Source organism: Palaemon carinicauda, chromosome 1 (assembly GCF_036898095.1).
Source record: "Palaemon carinicauda isolate YSFRI2023 chromosome 1, ASM3689809v2, whole genome shotgun sequence".
In the NCBI taxonomy this organism is placed as follows: Eukaryota; Metazoa; Arthropoda; class Malacostraca; order Decapoda; family Palaemonidae; genus Palaemon; species Palaemon carinicauda.
The window spans coordinates 111,486,545-111,512,657 of NC_090725.1; the positions used below are offsets into that span (position 1 = coordinate 111,486,545).

Sequence of the window (26,113 nt, forward strand, 5' to 3'; positions counted from 1 at the left end):
AGAGCCCACTTACCTTTCGTCAATAAACAGGTTATTTGACCAAAGGAAAAAACTGAAAGGTTTTTTAATTAACAAGTTCCTTTAAAATAGTATTTAAAACATTTAAGTTTGAAAGAAGAATGAACAAAACGTCAGAATCGATTTACTCTTTCTGCAAAGTGAAACCGTGATTCTCTCTCTCTCTATCATAACGATAGAGCGCAAACTGCGTAGCATAAATAAACTAAACGTTAGTTCATCTTTGAAACAGTACGAAGACTATTCAAAGAAAATCTATCATAAAATATTTACTAAAAAATATTTATTTAATAAGTTTTAAATCATTTGCTCTGTAAAAGTTATTTACGATTGAAAGGGCTCAACGTTGTTTAACTTCGGTTTCCAAGTTAGGACCGCCTACTCTCGGATTAGAGGAGGAATAGGAAAGGTCGCATATAAACAAATCATTAAAATTTATCTTGATGTTTATTATAAATGGAAAGCTAATCGAAGAGGCCTAATAAAGGCGGTTGAGATATAAAATATATAGTTAACAACAACAATTTATAACGTGATAAGATAATTGCTAAAAGCCTAAAACACACTTCCGTACTAAGGGAAGGGTCGGCCATTTAAAAGTCAAAGAAAGTCCAAAAAACAATCCAAAGTCATCAAAAATTAAATCTATCCAAAAACGAGTTCAAGATTCAAGTTGAAGATAAAACACCTGCACTGCGAAAGCTCAAACCAAAAGGAAGTACTTCACCAAATATGTTGAGAAAACTCCAGGTTATACAGCGAGTATTGATACGTCTTGTCGTTAAGGCCGACAGAGAAAAATTGGGTCTGTTTACATGTATATGCGGTATCTGGCCGATAGTTGGCGCTAGTGGGCACACCCGCAACCTTCATAGTGATTGCTCGCGAGTTTTTGTGTGTTTTTTCTGTCGAGCCGCCGGAGGCTCAGCTATTATATATTCACCGGCTAAGTTAAATATTTAAAATTATTATATATAGTGAACTGTATATAGAAGAAACAATTTGTTGTCTATACAGTATAATTTTACTTTGCATAAATATGTTATTTTGATAATAAAATAAATTTTTGAATATACTTACCCGGTGATTATATAGCTGCAACTCTGTTGCTCGACAGACAACTCTACGGCAAAAACTCGCCAGCGATCGCTACACAGGTTGCGGGTGCGCCCAACAGCGCCACCCGTCGTCCAGACACCCAGCACTCAATGTAAACAAAGACTCAATTTTCTCCTCGTCCCACTGCGTCTCTATTGGGGAGGAAGGGAGGGTCATTTAATTTATAATCACCGAGTAAGTATATTCAAAAATTTATTTTATTATCAAAATAACATTTTTCAATATTTAACTTAGCCGGTGATTATATAGCTGATTCACACCCAGGGGGGTGGGTAGAGACCAGCAATATATGTTTACACTTTTATGAGCTAAGAGTTTTTATTTCATTTTAGAAGTTATCAAAATAACAAAAACAAAATAAATAGGTACCTGGTAAGGAAGTCGACTTGAACAATTACTCTGCCTTTTAAGTAAGTCTTCCTTACGGAGCCTCGCGATCCTCTTAGGATGCTGATCGACCCCTAGGATCTGAAGTATCAAGGGTTGCAACCCATACAACAGGACCTCATCAAAACCCTTAATCTAGGCGCTCTCAAGAAATGACTTTGACCACCCGCCAAATCAACCAGGATGCGAAAGGCTTCTTAGCCTTCCGGACAACCCATAAAAAAACAACATTTCAAGAGACAGATTAAAAGGATAAGGAATTAGGGAATTGTAGTGGTTGAGCCCTCACCCACTACTGCACTCGCTGCTACGAATGGTCCCAGTGTGTAGCAGTTCTTGTAAAGAGACTGGACATCTTTCAAGTAAAATGACGCGAACACTGACTTGCTTCTCCAATAGGTTGCGTCCATTATACTTTGCAGAGATATATTTTGCTTAAAGGCCACGGAAGTTGATACAGCTCTAACTTCGTGCGTCTTCACCTTAAGCAAAGTTCGGTCTTCCTCACTCAGATGTGAATGAGCTTCTCGTATTAACAATCTGATAAAGTCTGACCAAGCATTCTTTGACATAGGCAAGGATGGTTTCTTAACTGAACACCATAAAGCTTCAGATTGGCCTTGTAAAGGTTTAGTACGCTTTAAATAGAACTTAAGAGCTCTAACAGGGCATAAGACTCTTACTAGTTCATTGCCTACGATCTCCGATAAGCTGGGGATATCGAAAGATTTAGGCCAAGGCCGAGAAGGCAGCTCATTTTTGGCTAGAAAACCAAGTTGTAGCGAACAAGTGGCTTTTTCTGACAAAATCCGATGTTCTTGCTGAAGGCATGAATCTCACTGACTTTTTTAGCCGAGGCTAAGCATACCAGGAAAAGAGTCTTAAGAGTGAGATCTTTTAGGGAGGCTGATTGTAACGGCTCCAACCTGTCTGACATGAAGAATCTTAGTACCACGTCTAAATTCCATCCAGGGTAGCCAAACGACGCTCCTTGGTGGTCTCAAAAGACTTAAGGAGGTCTTGCAGATCTTTATGTTTGGAAAGATCTAAGCCTCTATGCCGGAAGACCGATGCCAACATGCTTCTGTAGCCCTTGATAGTGGGAGCTGAAAGGGATCGTCCTTTTCTCAGGTATAAGAGAAAAACAGCTATTTGAGCTACAGAGGTACTGGTCGAGGATACAGAAACTGACTTGCACCAGTCTCGGAAGACTTCCCACTTCGATTGGTAGACTCTAATGGAAGACGCTCTCCTTGCTCTAGCAATCGCACTGGCTGCTTCCTTCGAAAAGCCTCTAGCTCTCGAGAGTCTTTCGATAGTCTGAAGGCAGTCAGACGAAGAGCGTGGAGGCTTTGGAGTACCTTCTTTACGTGTGGCTGACGTAGAAGGTCTACCCTTAGAGGAAGACTACTGGGAACGTCTACTAACCATCGAAGTATCTCGGTGAACCATTCTCTCGCGGGCCAGAGGGAAGCAACTAATGTCAACCTTGTCCCTTAGTGAGAGGCGAACTTCTGCAGTACCTTGTTGACAATCTTGAACGGTGGGAATGCGTAGAGATCCAGATGTGACCAATCTAGGAGGAAAGCATCTATATGTATTGCTGCTGGGTCCGGGACTGGAGAGCAATAGATTGGAAGCCTCTTGGTCAGCGAGGTTGCAAAGAGATCTATGGATGGTTTTACCCCAAGTGGCCCAAAGTCTCTTGCACACATCCTTGTGGAGGGTCCATTCGGTTGGAATTACTTGCCCTTTCCGACTGAGACAATCTGCTATGACGTTCAAGTCGCTTTGGATGAACCTCGTTACTAGGGAGATGTCTTGACCTTTTGACCAGATGAGCAGGTCCCTTGCGATCTCGTACAACGTCAGTGAGTGGGTACCTCCTTGTTTGGAGATGTACGCCAAGGCCGTGGTGATGTCCGAGTTAACTTCCACCACTTTGCCTCGAAGGAGAGACTTGAAGCTTTTCAAGGCCAGATGTACTGCCAACAGCTCCTTGCAGTTGATATGCATGCTCCTCTGACTCGAGTTCCACAGTCCTGAGCATTCCCGACCGTCAAGTGTCGCGCCCCAGCCCACGTCCGATGCGTCCGAGAAGAGAACGTGGTTGGGAGTCTGAACAGCCAGGGGAAGACCCTCTCTTAGGTTGATATTGTCCTTCCACCAAGTCAGACAAGACTTTATCTTTTCGGAAACCGGGATCGAGACCGCTTCTAGCGTCTTGTCCTTTTTCCAGTGAAAAGCTAGATGGTATTGAAGAGGACGGAGGTGTAGTCTTCCTAGTGACACAAATTGTTCCACGGATGACAGCGTCCCTACCAGACTCATCCACAGCCTGACTGAGCAGCGTTCCTTCTTCAGCATCTTCTGGATGGATAGCAGGGCTTGATCTATTCTGGGGGCTGATCGTCTTGTTGTTCAGCAACGTCCTCATCAGAGGGTTCCTCATCCGAAAACTGATGAGGAAACGGCAACGGAGTGGGCAACGTCTGGCTCGCTGAGTCCGGTCGCACTGGTGCATGCGTGACGGAGCCGGACGCAACATCATGGAACTGCTGCACAGTCTGTGAACTGTCAACAACCATGGGTGCGCGAGGAAGCACAGCGTCAACCCGAGACTGTCTAGACCGTCTGGGTTGTGCAGTCAACACCCTACCGGGTTGCTGAGGTTGACGCACTGCGTCAAAACAAGTCACCTCTGCTGGTTGTTGAACGTCCTGAACGTCAACAACCACCTCCGAGCGTCGCTTAACGTCAACGTGCGGCTGGCAACCCACACTGGGTCGCATCGGTGGAGGAACCACCTCAACTGGCAGACGCGAGTAGGTTACCTCAGCGTCAACAGGGCGCACAACCGACCGGTTGGAAGGTTGTTGGCCAGAAGGTTCGGTAGCAACCTTCTCCGCATTAAAGTCCTCTATCAAGGACGCAAGCTTGGACTGCATGTCTTGCAGCAAAGCCCATTTAGGGTCTACGGGAGCAGGTGCGGCAACAGACGGGGTTAGCGACTGAGGAGGTACCGCTTACCATCCCTGAAAGCCTTGTTATGCATGACATAATAGTACAGCAAAACTTCAAAGGCTCGAAAACAGCTGTGAAGTTGACCTGTAAAAAACTTGGAGCGTCTCCTGGCCAGGCGCCAGGGAGAGTCTACGAGAATTGGGAAGTCTATCTGGGCAGAGGCATGAACTCCCAAGCCGAGAACTTCTCTCGTGTCATATCAGACTCTCGCTCTATAAACCAGTTTAAAAGAAGGGAAAGCAAAGGCTGTATCCCCCAAACTCCTCCTGGTGAAAAACCAGTCGCCTAGCCAACGTAAAGCTCTCTAGGAGAGCGAGAGAGCACTAGCTTAAAAACAACGGCTTCGAAGTAGCTAGGCCTAGTGTAAGCTCTGACGTTTATAAATAAGATTCACTTTTTGTTCATGAAATGTTTATTATCACTTGGAAGGCATCACATGACAATGATAATATCTGCAATGAAAGATAGCATGATGAGAAATAAAATGGCATTTGCATCGGCAGTCAAAATAAATTCAATATGAAATTACACTGACACCTAATAGCATATATGGGTCAGTTAGTAAATTCACAGTATACACAGCTAGCTAATGAACCATTTGCTGCTAGCATATAATAGATAATAAAGTTTAGCTAAAGTCTATAGACAATAATACTGTACCATATACGCAGCGAGTAAATGAGCTGCCAAACCGAAACACTGTTTGCTTACATTCTCACAAATGAGCGCCAATGTATAGATGACGCAATACACATAAATGAAATAGGATCCTATAATGCACATAATGTATAGACGACACAATACACATAAATGAAATAGGATCCTATAATGCACATGAATGAAATAGGATCATATAATAATTATAACATGTACAACAGATATGAATAGACAATCCTCTACCTCCTCCCAAGTTTTTTTTGGGGTACTAATAAGAAAACTCAAAAACAAAACTGAACATGTTAGAGCAATATATGAAAACTACTTTATAAAAGAATATTAGCTATGTGGCTATGGAGCATAGCTGAATGAAAAATATAATATCATTAAGATAAATAAAGGGTGGAAAAGTATTGGTCTGCAAAAACGAATCAATACGTATTACAATCATAGTCAGTCAAGTAGGCAGGCTTCTTGCGCAGCCTCTGAGGACGATCCGGAAGGGCACTTGGGGGAGCTTGAAAGAAATTATCAGGAGAGGCATCAGGGTGTGCATCATGTAGTGCTGCGTCAGGTGCCTGTGGGTGGTGAACAGGTGTTATGGGAGATTGAGGACGTGGTGATGGGGGTGGTGTGGCATCTGTGGGAGATGTAGGCGCAGGGTATGGCACTTCCAGTCGATCAGTAGAGTGCGGTTCTGTATCAGGTTCTGGTGGCGATGATGGGTGTTGACGTGATTTCTCGTGCTGGGGAATTGGGTATCCAATGGTTAATCGTGGTCGTCTTGGAATAGCAGGGATGTATTTCCTCAGAAATTGTCTGTTGCGAAGAGTAGCCCTTCCAGAGCCATCGACCCTGACAATGTACTGATCGAATTGACGCACTTCGGACACAACGCCTGTTTTGTCCCATTTTAATGGGTTCGGGCCTGTCTGGTTTTGGATGCGGACGTTGTCGCCAACTCTCAATGGCGGGGGCCGCTTAGTGTGCTCGGTCCAGTACTCGGCCATTCTCATATGGCGATTCCGGAGTGCTTCCTCGCGTTGTGCGAGGGTGCTTCTCCAAGTGGGATGGGGGTTGTATTTTCCTGGCAAGATGGGGATGAAATCCTTAATGGGCCTTCCGAAGATACACATAGCTGGAGAAACTTTGGTTTCTTTGTCAGGGGTATTCCGGTATTGAAGGACGGCGCGCTGAAAGGCGTCGATGTTCAGGTCTCCTGTGGGCCCAGTGTTGTCGGTGAGGAGTCTTTTCGCTATTTTAACGCCAACCTCTGCCCTACAATTAGAATGGGGAAAATAGGTTGAGGAAAGACGATGGTCGACCCCCCAAGCCTGAAGGAAATCTTGAGTGATTTTTGCAGAGAACTCTGGGCCACCATCAGAGGAAAGCTCATCAGCGATTCCATATGTTGCGAATATCCTCCGTAGACTGTTGATAAGCCCAGTGGCACCATCTGCTGCGCGTTCGATGACAGGCCAATTTGAATACCTGTCCACTACAACGAGGTACTGTTGTCCTTTGTAGTGGAAAAAATCGGCACAAATATGCTGAAATGGATAGGCAGGAGGGTTTTGTGGATGTGGGGGAAGGGCGGGTTGGGAAGGTGCAATGCGGTTACAGTGATAACAGTTCATACGTGTGTCTTGGAGATCTTTAGAGATGCCGGGCCAAAATACAGACGAATCTGCTCGTGCTGTCATCGAGGTGATTCCCTGGTGAGCCGCATGAAGGGCTTGGAGTACTTGTTTACGAAGGGTGGGGGGGATCACAATTCTGTCTTTGTAGATGACTACACCGTCTACAGTATACAATTCGTGGCGGAACTTATGGTATTCGTGGAGATGCGGTGGTACGTCATTCTTAGCCTCGGGGATGCCATTTTCAATCAGTGAGATCAGATGTTGAAAGTCCGGGCAGCTGTTAGTTACAGTTTGAACTTTGTCCCACGTCACTGAGCCGAGGGTTTGCAGGGATGTAACGTGTGCACACTGCAGGGCAGAGTCGATATCATCCTTTATTTCATCACTGCAGGAGTGCATGGATGCGATGTCGTCCTGCAAACGTAGTTTCATTGGAGGACCATTGCCTGTGGGATGTCGTGAGAGCGTGTCGGCTGCTTTGTGTTTTGTGCCAGGAACATGGACCATTTCGAAGCGGTATCGTAGTGTCTTTTCTTTTAAGTTTCGAAGGCGAGCGTTGGAGATGTCTTCAAAAGATCGATCACCAAAGATTTTAAGTAGGGGCTTGTGGTCCACTGCGATGAACAAGCTAGGGCATCCAAGGACAAAGAATCTGGTTTTGTTAAGGGCTTCCACTACAGCCAAGGCCTCTCCTTCAATGGGTGCATAACGAGACTCTGCTGGGTGTGTGAATCTACTCCCAATTAAGGTGGTTTTCCAGCCCGATTTGCAGCAAAATGGCCGGGTTGGTGTGCACAGGCAGTGTTTTTGGGTGAGCCAGAACCCAATGCCTGATTTACCAGTCGGTAGCAAGGCATGTTGGTTTTTCTTTATCGTAGATCTGAACGCCCCTCTTGATTTCGTCGATTATGTGATCTTTAGATTCCTCAAAAAGGGTGTCCATGTGTCTGTCCCAACAGAAAGGGTTGCCAGGGCGCAAAAAGTTACGAAACGGGGTCATGCGTTTGGTCATAGAGAAGGCATAAGAGACTTGATTGATGAGGCCAAACCAGGAGCGCACGTCGGTTATGTTTTTTGGTGTGGGGAAATCGCGTATTGCAGACAAATATTTCTCACATGGCCGGACGCAATCTGGTGTGATTTCAAACCCCGCAAACTGGACAGTGTTAGCTGAAAAAACAAACTTGTCAGGATTTAAAATGATACCATTATGACCACAAATATCTAACCATTGTACTGTCTGGAAGAAACTCTCCTCTATGTTGTCTGCCCAGAGCAACGTGTCATCGATGCACTTGGTTTTGTTCGGGATATGACCGACCAGTTCGTCGTATCGTCTGGAATAGCCGTCACCAGAAGCTATGTATCCTTGTGGGGCCGTGCAATACCTGTAGCGGCCCCATGGTGTGATGAATGTTGTTAGGTGACGGTCTTCGGGCCGTAGCGGTACGCTGTGGTATCCATTCCAGGCATCTAAGACGGTTTTACGTTTACCTGCTGGCACTGCACGAGCTTGATGGAAAGGGGATGGTGTGTGGTGTGTTTCGCGAGTGGCATGGAGGTTGAGGGCTTGCAGATCTACTGTGCGACGGGGATTACCATTCTTCTTGGCGCAAACTACCATACGGCTCATCCATGTGACAGGCTCGCCTATGGGCACCCGTTCGAGGACTCCTAGGTTCACATCCTGGTCCAGTCCTTGTTTTACCTCATCCTGCCAGTGAAGGGGAACGGGTATAGGGGTATGTACCGCTACTGGTTCAGCATGTGGATCAATCATTAATTTTAACGGGGGTCCTGACATCATGGGTAGCTTTTGGTGTTCACATGTATTAAAAGTGCTGGATGCGTAGTGCTCTAGGAGGAACTTCTGCAACTTCTCTCTATTAGCCTCCGTTGCAGCGAATGGTAACTTTTGGGGTGGTGGTGGGGGAAGTTGTCTCTGGGGGCACGAGCATTCCTCTGTCTGAATATTAGTCGATGATGTTTCCTGTGTCGCTTCGCCAATGCAGGGGAAGGTGGAAGAGATTATACCTAAGGCGATGCAGCCCTCTTTGCTCAAGTAAATCTTGTCAGAGTTGTCGGTGACATAGGTGATTTGTCTGGTTTCAACCAATTTACCCCTGTTGTTGGTACCTGTAAAGCGAAGAATAACGGCTCCTAGAATATTTATGCCTTTACTGTTGGCAGCTTTCATGGAGATATTAACTGGAATCAGATCAGAATGCTTGATGTGAAGTTTATTCAGAGCATGGATACCTGCCAGACAACTCTGACAGCCTGTGTCTGCCATTACTCGAACCACTGCTGCTTTCGGTGGGGCGTGAAGTTTGAAGCCGAAGTGGGAATAGTCTTCTGAGGAAGTGGATATTTTGAGGTTAATGAATGGTTGGGGCCCAGAGGGCCTTTTAATCCATGATTTTGACATAGCGTCATACTGATGGTGATCAAGTGTAATGGATGAGTTGTTATGATATGTGGTGACAGAACAAAGTTCATTAAACACAGCATTATCTTCAGGTTTGATTGCAGCATGTGATTGTATTCCACTTGCCTGAGGTGATTTCTTCCTGCAAACTGAAGCAAAATGGTGTAATTTATTGCAAGAAAGGCATGTTTTATCAAATGCAGGGCATTCTGATTTTCTGAGACTTGCAGGGGCCTTTCTGCCATACCCTGTTTTACCACAATAAGAGCAACTCACATCAGAAGCAGGTTTATTTAAGTCATGTTTCACAATCCTGGTTCGGTTAAATTTTTTGTACGAACTTGAGGCATCGGTGCTTGGGGATTCCGTGAATAAAAACGCTGAGCGTTTACCGGCTTCTTTTCTTTCTACAAATCTAAAAACTTCTTCTAGTGTCATGTTTTGATTTGTGTTACCCAACAGGTCAAGTTGTATCTCCTGGTCTTCAATGCCTCTGATAAGGATATCCTGAATAATTGGCTCGGTATAATTCACTTCACTATCGCAAGAAGGGCAATCTAGGAGGAATTTACATATACCAGCTTGCCCCCTTAATCTGGCTCCAATTGCTCGGATGGGTTCGTCTCTGTCTTGCCTCATATTATGGAGTGTGACCCGTGCCACCATTACATTTTCTTCACGTACGGCTAGGGCTCGAATGGCAGCAATGACTTCGGCAATAGGTTTTGCGAGGAGGCTGCCTCCAGCAGCTCTAGTCACATCTTTACGCAATTGATCTTCACAACCCTCTAGCAGCTGAACAACAGCTTCTTGCCCGTTAATGGCTGTGGCATTTACATATTCATCCCACCTTATTAAAAAATATGACCATTCCTCAGTGGTTCCTGCGGCAGTGATGGTAGGCCTCTTAACCTTTTCCACTTGTGCATGTTGCGCTACAGCACCTGGTCGAGCAGCAGCTGTGTGGTTTATGCAATGGGCGGTCAGTAGGGCAGCAACAATGGCGTCAGACAGGTCGGGGGTCACATAATTGCAATTGTCGATGGGGCATTGTACAGCAGGCATTGTAATGTAGCAAGATCACTGATATTATCATAAATAAGATTCACTTTTTGTTCATGAAATGTTTATTATCACTTGGAAGGCATCACATGACAATGATAATATCTGCAATGAAAGATAGCATGATGAGAAATAAAATGGCATTTGCATCGGCAGTCAAAATAAATTCAATATGAAATTACACTGACACCTAATAGCATATATGGGTCAGTTAGTAAATTCACAGTATACACAGCTAGCTAATGAACCATTTGCTGCTAGCATATAATAGATAATAAAGTTTAGCTAAAGTCTATAGACAATAATACTGTACCATATACGCAGCGAGTAAATGAGCTGCCAAACCGAAACACTGTTTGCTTACATTCTCACAAATGAGCGCCAATGTATAGATGACGCAATACACATAAATGAAATAGGATCCTATAATGCACATAATGTATAGACGACACAATACACATAAATGAAATAGGATCCTATAATGCACATGAATGAAATAGGATCATATAATAATTATAACATGTACAACAGATATGAATAGACAATCCTCTAGTTTAGGCGAATGAGGAGCAGCAGTTACAAAAAGATCCGGACAAAGATCCTTAAAAAAATCATCATGATTTAATTAAAGTCCATAGGGGGCTAAGCAGCTTTAGGCTCCTCTCCATCTGACAGAGTCCTCAAGGGAATATCAGTAGGAGGGGGAACAGCAACTTCCTCATCTACAGGAACCTTGTCCGATAAAAGCTGAGTCTCAAGCAAGGGAGAGACCTACCGTGGTGGCAATGCTTTACAAGCAGAGTCCACACTCACTGGTGCATGAGTAGCGGACCAGAACGCAACGTCATGTAACTGCTTGACAGTCTGTGAACTGTCAACAACTGAACTGTCAACCACAACAGGTGCGTGAGGACGCACAGCGTCCACTCGAGACTGCTTTGACTGCCTAGACTGAGCAGTCAAAACAACTCTAGAATGCGGAGGTTGACGCACAACGTCAAAACAAGTCAACTCCGATTGTTAGTGAACGTCTTGAACGTCAACAGGAGCATCAGCAAGTGGCCTAACGTCCAAATGCGGCTGAAAAACCACACGAGACCGCATCGAGTGTGGTTCTCAACAACCTGACTGACGTGACTAAGCTACGCCAACGTCAACAGTAAGCACAAAGGAACGTTAGGTTGGCTGAAAGCCAGGATATCGATGAGATAAACGGCTAGACTCAACGGACTAATCGGCAGAATAGTCTTCCATAAGGGAGGCAAGCATATACTGCATGTCTTGCCATACAACCCATTAAGGATCAACGGAAATGGTTGTGGTAAGAGACGAGGGTAACGTCTGTGACCGCAACACTTTGCCAACAAAAAAAGACTCTCGGAGTCTGTGTTACGCTTTTGTTAGGCGGCGAGCAGTTATCCGATGACTGCATAGGGTCAGAACTGTCCTAATGGTTGTAACCAGGACGCTGGACCTGTCCTGAAAGGACTGACTTTCGCTTAAGGGCTTCGAAACCTTGACAGGTTTCTTAGGCGAAAAGCCTTCGGATGACGAGGAGAAACAACGTCTCTCTCGTCTTATGGTAGGGGAGATCTTGGTAAGATACACCCGATACCATAGAGGGAAAACGTCTGTTCGTTGATCAAGGCCTCTCGAACCCATAAGTCGTTTGACATTACTTCTCCCCTGGGCTTGGGAGCATGCAAGAGGTCCCGGACTAGGTGAACGACAGGCACGAACAGACGAACCCTCGGACGCAACACTGTAACACTTTGCGCATATCACTTTATCACTTCGATTTTCTGTTTTGCACTAATTTCACTGAAATCGAAACTTTTACTGATTTCTACCTGAAACACGCAATTCTACCCTTCATCAAAAGGTAGTAATTGCGAAATCAGTCGTATAATGCAAGCTCATTAATACCAGCAAAAAACAGAAAACATATTTTACATTTAAAAATCAGTGGCTGGGAAAGAGACTAAACACTAGTTCATATAACTACGTTTTTAATCTCTCACCGCACATAACCTGGGGACGAGAATAAAAAACTAAAAACGTTTTATCCTTCCTCCCCGTACAGCGACTAGGGACGAGAGTAACTCGAGAACAACGTTACCCGCTTGAACGGAACGTTTTCTCTCCTCTCTCTCCCTCCGTCTCTATCTCTCTCTCTCTTTCTCTCTTGATTTCGCACCTAAGAGAAGAGCCCAATTATATTTCGTCAAAAAAACATGTTACAGTATTTGACTAAAGGAAAAAACTGAAAGGTTTTTCAAATAAAAAGTTCCTTTAAAATAGAATTTAAAACATTTAAGCTAAGAAAGAATGAACAAAACGTCAGAATCGATTTACTCTTACTGCAAAGTGAAACCGTGATACACTCTCTCTCTATCGTAACGATAGAGCGCATGTTGAACGTCCTGAACGTCAACAACTGCGTAGCATAAAAAAACTAAACGTTAGTTCATCTTTGAAAACAGTACGAAGACTATCAAAGAAATTCTTTCATAAAATATTACATTTAAAAAGTTTTAAATCCTTAGCTCTTTAAAAGCTATTTACGATATAAAGGGCTCAACGTTGATTAACTTCGGTTTCCAAGTTAGGACCGCCTACTCCCAGGAAAGGTCGCATATAAACAAAACATTAAAATTTATTTTTATGTTTATAATAAATGGAAAGTTAATCGAAGAGGCCTAATAAAGGCGGAGAGATATAAAATATATAGAGGAAAATCTATAACGTGATAAGATAATACTAAAAGCCTAAACACACTTCCGTCTAAGGGAAGGGTCGGCCATTTAAAAGTGAAAGAAAGTCCATACTCTCTTTGTCACCATAATTAAATCTATCCAAAGCGAGTTCAAGATTTAAGATGAAGATAAAACACCTGCATAGCGAAAGCTCAAAACTAGAATATAGTACTTCACCAAATAGATGTGAAAAACTCCAGTTTAGCAACAGCGAGTAAAGTACGTCTTGTCGACACCTCGACAGAGAGAAAATTGAGTCTTTGTTTACATTGAGTGCTGGGTGTCTGGACGACGGGTGGCGCTGTTGGGCGCACCCGCAACCTGTGTAGCGATCGCTGGCGAGTTTTTGCCGTAGAGTTGTCTGTCGAGCAACAGAGTTGCAGCTATATAATCACCGGCTAAGTTAAATATTGAAAAATTAAGTATACATTACATAAAGCCTCATTTTGAAGGTACATTTAGCCCTTGATATTCACGGGTTCTACCCTCGCAGATTCGGTCATTCGCATTACAGAGAACCGTATAATCCATTAGATAAAAAAATAACGTATTCGTGGTTTTGTGACAAGTACTCTTGCGGCCAAATGATTTCAAACTGACTGCGCTCCTCTGCACCCGGCATACTTTGCGTCGCTTCCCTCTCCACACAGCACAATACCCCATCTCTCGCTGACTTGGCCTCATGTCTCACACCATCTCTACTTGCGCGTGCATCTCTTATTTCAGTCCATTTGTGCAGGATCATGTTATGATGTAAAAAAACCGCACATATCCAGTGTTCAAAGTGATTTTAGTATAAAGTGTCATATCTACATCACGCTACCCCACACGCCAAACAGTCGACGGCTCAAAAGTTGCATCATGCTTCAGACTTAGCCTTCTGCTTAGAACTTTGTACATAAACAGCTAGTGGTGTCACACTGATACTTTTTCTTTTAATTTTTATTATGTTAGTGTATTCATTATGTATTCACATTACTGTTATGTTAACTAATGTAAAGTACTGTACATGAAACATCATACTTTATAGTAGTAACGTAGACATAGGCTATGTGTACGGTGAGTTTGAATGGTGTGATTCGACCGAAAACATTCATACAATTGCCTTAGGGCAAGTGTATCAATGTCCAAGGCTCGGACTCCATTTCACAAATTTAAAAGTCGTTCGAAATATTTTCCAAATTTGTGAAACTCGGTGAACCTGGCTTTAATCAAATTTCTAAAGAAGGATAAAAGCAATAAAGTTTTAAAGACTTTAAAATGAAAATTATCTCAAGGAGACTACCTATCAAAGTTTGTTTTGTTCTGGGCCTTCAAATGACATTTCATACAGTTTGCACAGTTTACTTTTTGAATATGTGGTACAGGGAGTGCTCATTAGGTGGGGTAGTGAGCAGATTTTAATATTTTAGTTATACATCACTTCAATAGAGAGCACCACTGGATTGGCTCTTCTAAGTCTATAGGTAATCAACATCTCTGCTGCTTCCTCCGGTTGTCTTGGATGACCGCGGAGGTAGCAGCAGTAGGGGATTCAGCGTTATGAAGCTTCATCTGTAGTGGATAACGGGGGAGGTGGGCTGTGGCACCCTAGCAGTACCGGCCGAACTCGGTTGAGTCCCTCGTCAGGCTGGGAGGAGCGTAGAGAGGAAAGGTCCCCTTTTTTTCATTTGTTTGATGTCGGCTGGGGGAAGTGCTTTGGTATATGTATGTGTTTATCTTAGATATATATGTCATGTTAGTTTCTTATGAGTCTTTTGAGTCTTTGGTTTAAAGATGAGAAATAATACAATGGTTAGCAACATAATGATGCAATAGTTATACTTTATCTATGAAAGACATACGTACCAAGAATTCCAGATATGCCTCTTATTTTGTATTTCTGATGCTTTTGGGTACAAGTGTCCTCATTATACTTTATACATGAAAGTCCTACTTACCAAGAGTTCCCGGCATGCCTCTGCGAAGACCAGCCCAAGATGCAACGACGACAGCCCAATCTCCATCACAGGTTTTGATCAGCATTGCTCGTTCACCAGCATTGTGATCACACATTGCTATGTTTTTTGTCTTTGGATAAAGAAATAATAATACAGTGCATAGGGTAAAATAAAATATTATATGGTATTCATAAGGAAAAACCTTTACAGAAGGCCCTCAACTTACAGACATTCGACGGTGCCGGTTTTGTATGTGGCCTACCTTTTGAATATGGCCGACAAAATTCTATCTATTTTAGTATGTGGCCTAACCTAACCTCACCTAACCTAACTTAACCTAATCTAACCTTACCTAACCTAACCAAACCTAACAAGCAAGGTAGACCACATACTAAACCAGAATAAAAAAGGTAGGCCACATACTAAACCAGAATAAAAAAGGTTGGCCACATACTAAATCAGAATAAAAAAGGTAGGCCACATACTAAACTAGAATAAAAATGGTAGGCCACATAATAAACTAGAATAAAAAAGGTAGGCCACATACTAAACTACAATAAAAATGGTAGGCCACATACTAAACTACAATAAAAATGGTAGGCCACATACTAAACTAAAATAAAGAAGGTAGGCCACATACTAAACCACAATAAAAACGGTAGGCCACATACTAAACTAGAATAAAGAAGGTAGGCCACATACTAAACTAGAATAAAAACGGTAGGCCACATACTAAACTAGAATAAAGGTGGTAGGCCACATACTAAACTAGAATAAAGGTGGTAGGCCACATACTAAACTAGAATAAAAACGGTCGGCCACATACTAAACCACAATAAAAACGGTAGGCCACATACTAAACTAGAATAAAAAAGGTAGGCCACATACTAAACTAGAATAAAAACGGTAGGCCATAAACTAAACTAGAATAAAAAAGGTAGGCCACATACTAGAATATAAAAGGAAGGCCACATACTAAACTAGAATAAAAACGGTAGGCCACATACTAAACTAGAATAAAAAAGGTAGGCCACATACTAAACTAGAATAAAAACGGTAGGCCACATACTAAACTAGAATAAAAACGGTAGGCCACATACTAAACTAGAATAAAAACAGTAGGCCACATACTAAACTAGAATAAAATGGTAGGCCACATGCTAAACTAGAATAAAAAAGGTAGGCCACATACTAAACTAGAATAAAAAAGGTAGGCCACATACTAAACTAGAATAAAAACGGTAGGCCACATACTAAACTAGAATAAAAAGGTAGGCCACATACTAAACTAGAATAAAAACGGTAGGCCACATACTAAACTAGAATAAAAAAGGTAGGCCACATACTAAACTAGAATAAAAAACGGTAGGCCACATACAGTACTAAACTAGAATAAAAACGGTAGGCCACATACTAAACTAGAATAAAAAAGGTAAGCCACATACTAAACTAGAATAAAAAAGGTAGGCCACATACTAAACCGGCACCCATTTGACTTGAAAACATTCGGAGAAACAAACAAAATACAACCGAAATCATAAATTTTAGATATTGTATAAAAAGTAAGTATATAATTAGATAAAGAAATACTGTAAGAAAGCAATATTATATAATTTAATACACTGAACAAAACAACATTTGCAATAACTTGATATTTATTTCATAAGAAACGGGACTATTTTCTGACTTTTGTTGTTGAAAATCATAGGCAGGGGAGTCCGGTTAGGCTTACCCTAGGCCAAAATTAAAAAAAAAAGGCTTACAAACAACTTGGAACCTATTAAGTATGTAAGTTGAGGATCTTCTGTATCTTGAAATACTTTTTCAAAGTTCACTTATTATTCAAAAATTGCTTGTAGATCACATATCTAATATATATAAAGATTGAGATGCTTGATCTTGAAATATGAATCTAAAATATGTACTCTCCCCTCTGAGAACCACCTAATGCGGGAACACTGTGGGATATTGCGCAATCAATCTCCTCGCTCTATGGTATAGGACTCCACCTTTCCTTCTGATTTCAAACTGTATGCACCTAACGGATGCATTAGTCAAACTTATTTAATGTTCTGTTATTTCCCAGTTTTAGATATATTTTGACATTTCTGGTTTTCTTTAAAAAAAAAAAGGAGCAATTTCTTTTATCAAATTAGAAATTTCATATAAAATCTAACCTCATTATTTTTCAGCTTGAAAGAATATACTTTACTTGAATGAATCTGGATATAAAGTATCAAATCTATCTATGGAACTTTCATCATGAAAATTAAGGTTACGATGTTAACCATGATCATAAAAAATTTTTACTGTTCAAAAACATATTTGCTATGCTATTTGACAAGAACCTGATAACAGTTTTTAAATATGCCTGTTATTTTAGTTTCAACTTTGAATGAATTCTATGATTGAAATTAATATTGTGTGTTTATAATTCTCACTTCTACAGCTTCAAATGTAGTTTATGAACTCATGACCTATTCAAAAGAACCTAGTTACTTCCGACAGTATTGAAATGTAATTAGCTTGCAAATATCCTCACAGAATTATGTAAGTTCCTAAAGTTTTAAAGTAAATAGCAGTCTTCAAAACAACCACTAATTGATTCATCAACTTTGGAGGGCTATATATATCACATTTTATCTGATAGTAAAAGAAAATGTATCAGTATTCCTGATGTGGTAGTAGGCCTACAGATATTTAATAATTTTCATAAACAGTATAGCTTGACTAATTGCTTAAGATAAGTATTAGCTATCTACATGAGAAAATAAGAATGTCATTTTACAATTCTGTAAAACAACTTTAGAGACATGGATAATTTGGCCATAGTTCCTTTGTAAAAAAAATTATTGGTTTATTATAAGCTTTCAAACAATATACAGTACTGCACATGACCATATTCAACGACAGTCCATTGTCACCCTATGGGGACTGGGATCGAACTTTGGCAACCAACCAAATGGGGAAGATGAGATGCAAAGAAATGCCAACATCCACTTTTGAGCTTCTAAGGCCTTAAATCAAGAGATTCAACAACAAAATTGCTTCATACAGCTCGATTGCACGCACCTTAACTTTACATTTGGTCCCCCTATTAATATTCTTCTTCACCCAAGGGGTTAGCTACTGTACTGTAATTGTTCAGTGGCTACTTTCCTCTTGGTAAGGGTAGAAGAGACTTTAGCTATGGTAAGCAGCTCTTCTAGGAGAAGGACACTCCAAAATCAAACCATTGTTCTCTAATCTTGGGTAGTGCCATTGCCATAGCCTCTGTACCATGGTCTTCCACTGTCTTGGGTTAGAGCTCTTTTGCTTGAGGTTACCCTTGGGGACACTATTCTATCTAATTTCTCTTCCTTTCCTTTTATTAAAGTTTTTATGGTTTATATAGACATATTTATCTTAATATTATTACTGTTTATAAAATATTTTACTTTTCCTTGTTTCATTTCCTCACTGGACTATTTTCCCTGTTGGAACCCTTGGGCATCCTGCTTTCCCAACTAGGGTTGTAGCTTAGCAAGTAATAATAACACTAATAATAATAATAATAATAATAATAATAATAATTATAATAATAATAATAATAGCAGAGAACCACAAACTTTCACTGTACATAGCTCAGAATGTGATTTTCTTCAAATTGCATGAGATGACTTGAAATGAGACATGGACAGAGGGTCTTCAATGTATCTTCTCCCTCCAACAAATTTGATTTAAAAGGTTTAGAAGATCTAATTGGACTTCACCAAGACACCCATGTTGATGACTCAATTTTCACTGAACAGTCCATAGTTTCTACTCCCTTAGTATCCAATACCAAAGTCACAGCCTCTTAGATAATTTCAACTGTACCAGAAAGTAGAGAGTCAGACCACCTTTGCTTCCTCCTTTCCAAACCAGAATCTTCATGTCCATATTTACGGGAGACAATTCTTGGTCTGCATTTAAGAATTTGGGTTATATAGACCTGCACAGTGGTCTGTGAAGCCATTCAATGCCCAAGTGTATCTATGTTAAAACCTTAAAGTTGCACTGAGGTAAGAGTAATAAAGAGGCTGGATAGCAAGAGGTAAGAAAGGAAGCAAAAACAGAAGAAAAGCAGAATATAAATGCTCCAAGATAACCCTTCTCATTGTGTATTGTATGTAGTATGATCTGACGACGATGCGTCCTAAATGCATAGGTTGCTTGGAATATGTGACAACGTTGTGTATCATATGAGCGGAAAAGACTATTCTTGATAAAGATGGGAAGCAAACAGGAAATAAATTGGTTATTTTTCAATGAGTAATTCAAATCTGGGTACTTTTATTTCAACTCCTTCAAAAGAAATTACACTAAAATTACAGTGCTTGAATATAAATTCACTTTTCATAGAAAAAATTTCAGTTCTTATTACTTGTGGTTAGGTAAGGGATATTTGTTATGGATATTCTTTACTTTTAATTATAGAGTTTTAGATTTCAAAGATTGACTCTTGGATTTTAGTTATACTGTAAAAAGGTATAAGAGTATTTCATGGAGATCTTTGGATCCCATGTCAGGTTTAGCCATGCTTGAGAATTTATGGATTTAGTTACAGTTTTGTGATTTCTATACCATTTTCTTATTGCCTAGAAAATGTGGTAGCCAGCAATGTGACCTACAGGGTTGTGGTAGAATATTGGAAACATCCCTTCTTGGCGATCTGCTGGACTGGGGTTTGAGACCTGCTCAATCTTGATAGTTTTTGGTGTGGCTGTAACCTCACCATCCTTGTGAGTTAAGGATGGGGAGCTTATAGGTCTACCTACTGAGTCATCAGTAGCCACTGCCTAGCCCTCCCTAGTCCTAGCTTGGGAGATGAGGGGGCTTGTCTGGTGATCATATGTATATAAGGTCAGTTTCTAGAGCATTGTCACTGTCCTTTGTCTCTGCCATTCATGAGTGGCTTTTAAACAGGCAATACTCATCCAAATAAATTTCAATAGTTGAATATACTATTTTGATATTTATCTGTTGGTCAAACCATCTCCCCAACTTCAAGAGGTTTTACGTTTACCAAGAGGTCATGTTGACTACATTAGTACTACATCATGAGGTAAGATAGGGTCACGGACCACATGATGCTGGTTAGATCTCAAAATATCATGCACCATTCCCATGCTAAACAATTCCAGGAAGGGAAGGTATAGGGATTTGAGAAAAAATCTATTTAGTTTTTCAGGTCAAGAAATTTAAACTTAATAGATATTAGCAATGTCACTAAAAGGTATGTATCAATACAATACATTTTACCATAAAAATTCTGTTTATCAAGATTTATCGTTTGGAGACATATCTGAATAAGCAGTGTAGAGGGAAATATTGAAAGGCTGGGTTAAACTACTCCTATATAATATTGGTAGAAATTACAAGTACTGTACTGTATACATAGTCCAACCCAGCTACTGAGGGGGGCAAGCCAGCCTCAACTTGGTGCCGGTCCCAAGCCCGGGTAAATGGGGAGGGTTGGTGGCAGGAAAGGCATCCAGCCATGAAAAATTACCAAAAACCAATATGACCAGTGGAGATTGTGAGATTAGAATTAATGCTAGGGCATATATATAATGAAGTGTGGGACAGAGGTTGATGGAGAACGCAGGCGAGAAACATCCACCCCACATAAAGAGGGAAAAGATGCAGACAAAGAAGAAAGAAGTACTGTATACATAGTCCAGTCAATCTATGGATTGACAATGAATTAATTGAAAAAGAAATGAAACCTGCATTTTTCACAAGTTTTTTGTATCCCAATGAACATACAGAGAGTACAGAAAAGTTTAGTAATTGCAATAGTAAAATTCCAGATGATGTCCAAAGCTGTCACCAGAATCATCAATGTCATATAAATAGCTAACTATTAGTAGAGTTTTTTATTGCAATGTATCAAATATACGTTTCCTGTATGCAAAATTCTTTTATATGAATAAAAATTACTTTTGGGATCACAATTTAATAAAATTCAATACAGCTGATATTATAATACATGTTACATGAAATTCTCATTATTCGTTAATTTTCTTTTTGTGATATACTGTACCATAAATTATTTGTTGGAGAAAAATTCACTACCTATCTATATACCAAGGCACTTCATCTAATTTGGGGGGGTAGCCAACATTAACCAAATGAAAAAAGGGGACCCTTCCTCTCTACGCTCCTCCCTGCCTGTATTATATACTCCTGTGAGACATTGAAAAAATTCACTAAAATTAGCTAAACTAGAAATCCTATTGAAATCAGTCAGTAACATACATCAATACATATACCAAGGCCCTTCCCCCAATTTTGGGGGGTAGCCGACATCAACAAAGAAACAAAAACAAAAAGGGGACCTCTACTCTCTACGTTCCTCCCAGCCTAACAAGGGACTCAACCGAGTTCAGCTGGTACTGCTAGGGTGTCACTGCCCACCCTCCCACATTATCCACCACAGATGAAGCTTCATAATGCTGAATCCCCTACTGCTGCTACCTCCGCGGTCATCCAAGGCATCAGAGGCAGCAGCAGGGCCTACCGGAACTGCGTCACAATCGCTCGCCAATCATTCCTATTTCTAGCACGCTCTCTTGCCTTGCTCACATCTATCCTCCTATCACCCAGAGCTTCCTTCACTCCATCCATCCACCCAAACCTTGGCCTTCCTCTCGTACTTCTCCCATCAACTCTTGCATTCATCACCTTCTTTAGCAGACAGCCATTTTCCATTCTCTCAACATGGCCAAACCACCTCAACACATTCATATCTACTCTAGCTGCTAACTCATTTCTTACACCCGTTCTCTCCCTCACCACTTCGTTCCTAACCCTATCTACTCGAGATACACCAGCCATACTCCTTAGACACTTCATCTCAAACACATTCAATTTTTGTCACTCCATCACTTTCATTCCCCACAACTCCGATCTATACATCACAGTTGGTACAATCACTTTCTCGTATAGAGCTCTCTTTACATTCATGCCCAACCCTCTATTTTTTATTACTCCCTTAACTGCCCCCAACACTTTGCAACCTTCATTCACTCTCTGACGTACATCTGCTTCCACTCCACCATTTGCTGCAACAACAGACCCCAAGTACTTAAACTGATCCACCTCCTCAAGTAACTCTCCATTCAACGTGACATTCAACCTTGCACCACCTTCCCTTCTCGTACATCTCATAACCTTACTCTTACCCACAGTAACTCTCAACTTCCTTCTCTCACACACTCTTCCAAATTCTGTCACTAATCGTCCAAGCTTCTCTTCTGTCTCTGCAACCAGTACAGTATCATCCGCAAACAAAAACTGATTTACCTCCCATTCATGGTCATTCTCGTCTACCAGTAACATATTGTAGATAATTAGTTTTTTTCATGTGCTTTCTGTTAAATTTCAGGCCTGCACAGCATAATGGATGATAACACACACAGTATTTTGCAAGGAATACGCTGTTGACATAATTCTACACGAGAAGGGTAGTAGGCGTATCAATTTTATAGCAAGATATGGAATGACACAATTAAGAAGAATCTAGGAGAAATTACATTCCATATTATATAAGGCAAGCACAGAAGCAAACTCCATATACTGCCCATAACATTCAAAACAAAACTTTGCTTAGATCAGCAAAATATTCCCCTTCAAAATTGTCAGAAGTGTAAGAAAAATTCATCATAATGGGAGGATGAGATGTCAATAAGTATTTCCAATTACTAAAACCAGTTCTAAAATGTTATTTTTATTAGTAAAATAAATTTTTGAATATACTTACCCGATAATCATGTAGCTGTCAACTCCGTTGCCCGACAGAATTCTATGGAGGGATACGCCAGCTATCACAATACTAGAAGGGGGTGTACTTACCAGCGCCACCTGTGGCCAGGTACTATAGTACTTCTTGTTGACACCTCCTCAATTTTTCCTCGGTCCACTGGTTCTCTATGGGGAGGAAGGGAGGGTCGATTAAATCATGATTATCGGGTAAGTATATTCAAAAATTTATTTTACTAATAAAAATAACATTTTTCAATATTAAACTTACCCGATAATCATGTAGCTGATTCACACCCAGGGGGGTGGGTGAAAACCAGTGTACAAGATTAAAGGATAGCTAAGTATCCCATATTTCATATAACAGTTATCTCAAATAACAATGAAATAATAAGTACCTGGTAAGGAAGTCGAATTGAACCGTTACTCTGCCTCTTTTTTAAGTTCGTCTTCCTTACTGAGCGCAGCGTTCCTCTTGGAGGCTGAATCAACTCAAAGGTGCTAAAGTATATAGGGCTGCAACCCCTACTAAAGGACCTCTACACAACCTCTAACCCAGGCGCTTCTCAAGAATGAATTGACCACCCGCCAAATCAAAAGGATGCGGAAGGCTTCTTAGCCTACCGTAACAACCATAAAAACAACAATAAAAGCATTCAAGAGAAAGGTTAAAAAAGGTTATGGGATTAAGGGAATGTAGTGGCTGAGCCCTCACCTACTACTGCACTCGCTGCTACGAATGGTCCCAGGGTGTAGCAGTTCTCGTAAAGAGACTGGACATCTTTAAGATAAAATGATGCAAACACTGACTTGCTCCTCCAATAGGTTGCATCCATTATGCTCTGCAGAGAACGGTTTTTATTAAAGGCCATCGAAGTAGCTACAGCTCTTACTTCGTGGGTCCTTACCTTCAGCAATGCAAGGTCTTCCTCCTTTAAGTGAGAATGGGCTTCTCTAATCAGAAGCCTTATATAATACGAAACCCCGTTCTTGGACATGGGCCTCGAAGGTTTCTTGATGGCACACCATAAGGCTTCTGACTGTCCTCGAATAGGTTTAGACCTATTAAGATAATACTTGAGAGCTCTGAAAGGGCAAAGAACTCTCTCTAGTTCGTTACCTACCATGTTGGAGAGGCTAGGTATTTCAAACGATCTAGGCCAAGGACGTGAAGGAAGTTCGTTCTTTGCTAGGAATCCGAGCTGAAAAGAACATGTTGCAGATTCGGTCGTGAAACCAATGTTCTTGCTGAAGGCATGAACCTCACTGACTCTCTTAGCTGTTGCAAGGCAGACGAGAAAAAGAGTCTTGAGGGTAAGGTCCTTGAAGGAAGCTGACTGGAGAGGTTCGAACCTAGGTGACATAAGGAACCTTAAGACTACGTCTAGGTTCCAGCCTGGAGTGGATAGACGACGCTCTTTAGACGTCTCAAAAGACTTAAGGATGTCTTGAAGGTCCTTGTTGGAAGAAAGGTCCAAACCTCTGTGGCGGAGAACTGAAGCCAACATACTCCTATACCCTTTAATCGTAGGGGCTGAAAGGGATCTCTCATTCCTAAGATGTAAAAGGAAGTCAGCTATTTGGGTCACAGAGGTATTGGTAGAGGATACTGAATTGGCTCTACACCAGCTCCGGAAGACTTCCCACTTAGATTGGTAGACTCTACGAGTGGAAACCCTTCTTGCTCTGGCAATCGCACTGGCTGCCTCCTTCGAAAAGCCTCTAGCTCTAGCGAATCTTTCGACAGTCTGAAGGCAGTCAGCCGAAGAGCGTGGAGGTTTGGGTGCAACCTGTCTACGTGAGGTTGACGTAGAAGGTCCACTCTTAGAGGTAGAGTCCTGGGGATGTCGACTAGCCATTGAAGTACCTCTGTGAACCATTCTCTTGCAGGCCAAAGGGGAGCAACCAGCGTCAGCCGTGTCCCTTCGTGCGAGATGAATTTCTGCAGAACTTTGTTTATTATCTTGAACGGTGGGAATGCGTAAAGGTCGAGATGGGACCAGTTCAGTAGAAAAGCATCCACATGAACTGCTGCAGGGTCTGGAACTGGGGAACAGTACAGCGGAAGTCTCTTGGTCATGGAGGTGGCAAACAGATCTATGGTAGGTTGACCCCACAAGGTCCAAAGTCTGTTGCACACACTCTTGTGGAGGGTCCATTCCGTGGGAATGACCTGATTCCTTCTGCTTAGGCGATCTGCTGAGACGTTCATGTTGCCCTGAATGAACCTCGTGACCAAAGTGAGGTTTTGACTTCTTGACCAAATGAGGAGGTCCCTTGCGATCTCGTATAGGCTCCTCGAATGGGTCCCTCCTTGCTTGGAGATGTAAGCCAAGGCTGTGGTGTTGTCTGAGTTCACCTCCACCACTTTGCCTAGCAGGAGGGACTTGAAGTTCAGCAGGGCTAAATGAACTGCTAGTAGCTCCTTGCAGTTGATGTGGAGCGTTCCCTGTTCCTCGTTCCACGTTCCCGAGCATTCCCGTCCGTTCAAGGTCGCACCCCAGCCCGAGTCCGATGCATCTGAGAAGAGATGAAGATTGGGGGTCTGAATAGCCAACGATAGGCCCTCCCTGAGAAGGAGATTGTTCTTCCACCACAAGAGAGTGGTCTTCATTTCTTTGGTGACTGGGATAGAGACTGCTTCGAGAGTCAAACCCTTGTCCCAATGAGCTGCAAGATGGAATTGAAGAGGGCGGAGGTGGAGTCTCCCTAGCTCGACGAACAGGGCCAGTGATGAAAGGGTCCCTGTGAGACTCATCCACTGTCTCACCGAGCAACTGCTCCTCTTCAGCATGCTCATGATGCACTCTAGGGCTTGGCTTATCCTGGGGGCCGATGGAAAAGCCCGAAAATCCTGACTCCGAATCTCCATTCCCAGGTACACAATGGATTGGGAGGGAATGAGCTGAGACTTTTCTATGTTGACTAACAGACCCAGTTCTCTGATTAAGTCCAAAGTCCAGTTGAGACTCTCCAGACAGCGACGACTCGTGGAGGCTCTCAACAGCCAGTCGTCTAAGTAGAGGGAGGCTCTGATGTCCGATAAGTGGAGGAATTTTGCTATATTCCTCATCAGATGCGTGAACACCATAGGAGCTGTGCTTAGGCCAAAACACAGGGCTTGGAATTGGTAGACAACCTTTCCAAAAACGAATCTCAGGAAAGGTTGGGAGTCTGGATGAATAGGAACGTGAAAGTAGGCATCTTTCAAGTCCAACGAGACCATCCAGTCCTCCTGCCTGACCGCTGCTAGGACCGACTTCGTCGTCTCCATCGTGAACGTCTGCTTGGTGA

At 41.9% G+C, this 26,113-nt stretch overlaps 1 protein-coding gene across 1 annotated transcript in view; it reads right to left on the minus strand.

The window, feature by feature from the left end:
* LOC137650926 (uncharacterized) overlaps positions 1-26,113 on the minus strand; it is a 144,421-nt gene that overhangs the window by 22,341 nt on the left and 95,967 nt on the right. The window contains exon 9 of the mRNA XM_068384073.1: positions 15,035-15,164. Coding sequence (XP_068240174.1) covers positions 15,035-15,164 — 130 coding nt within the window. The remainder of the gene's footprint in view (positions 1-15,034; positions 15,165-26,113) is intronic.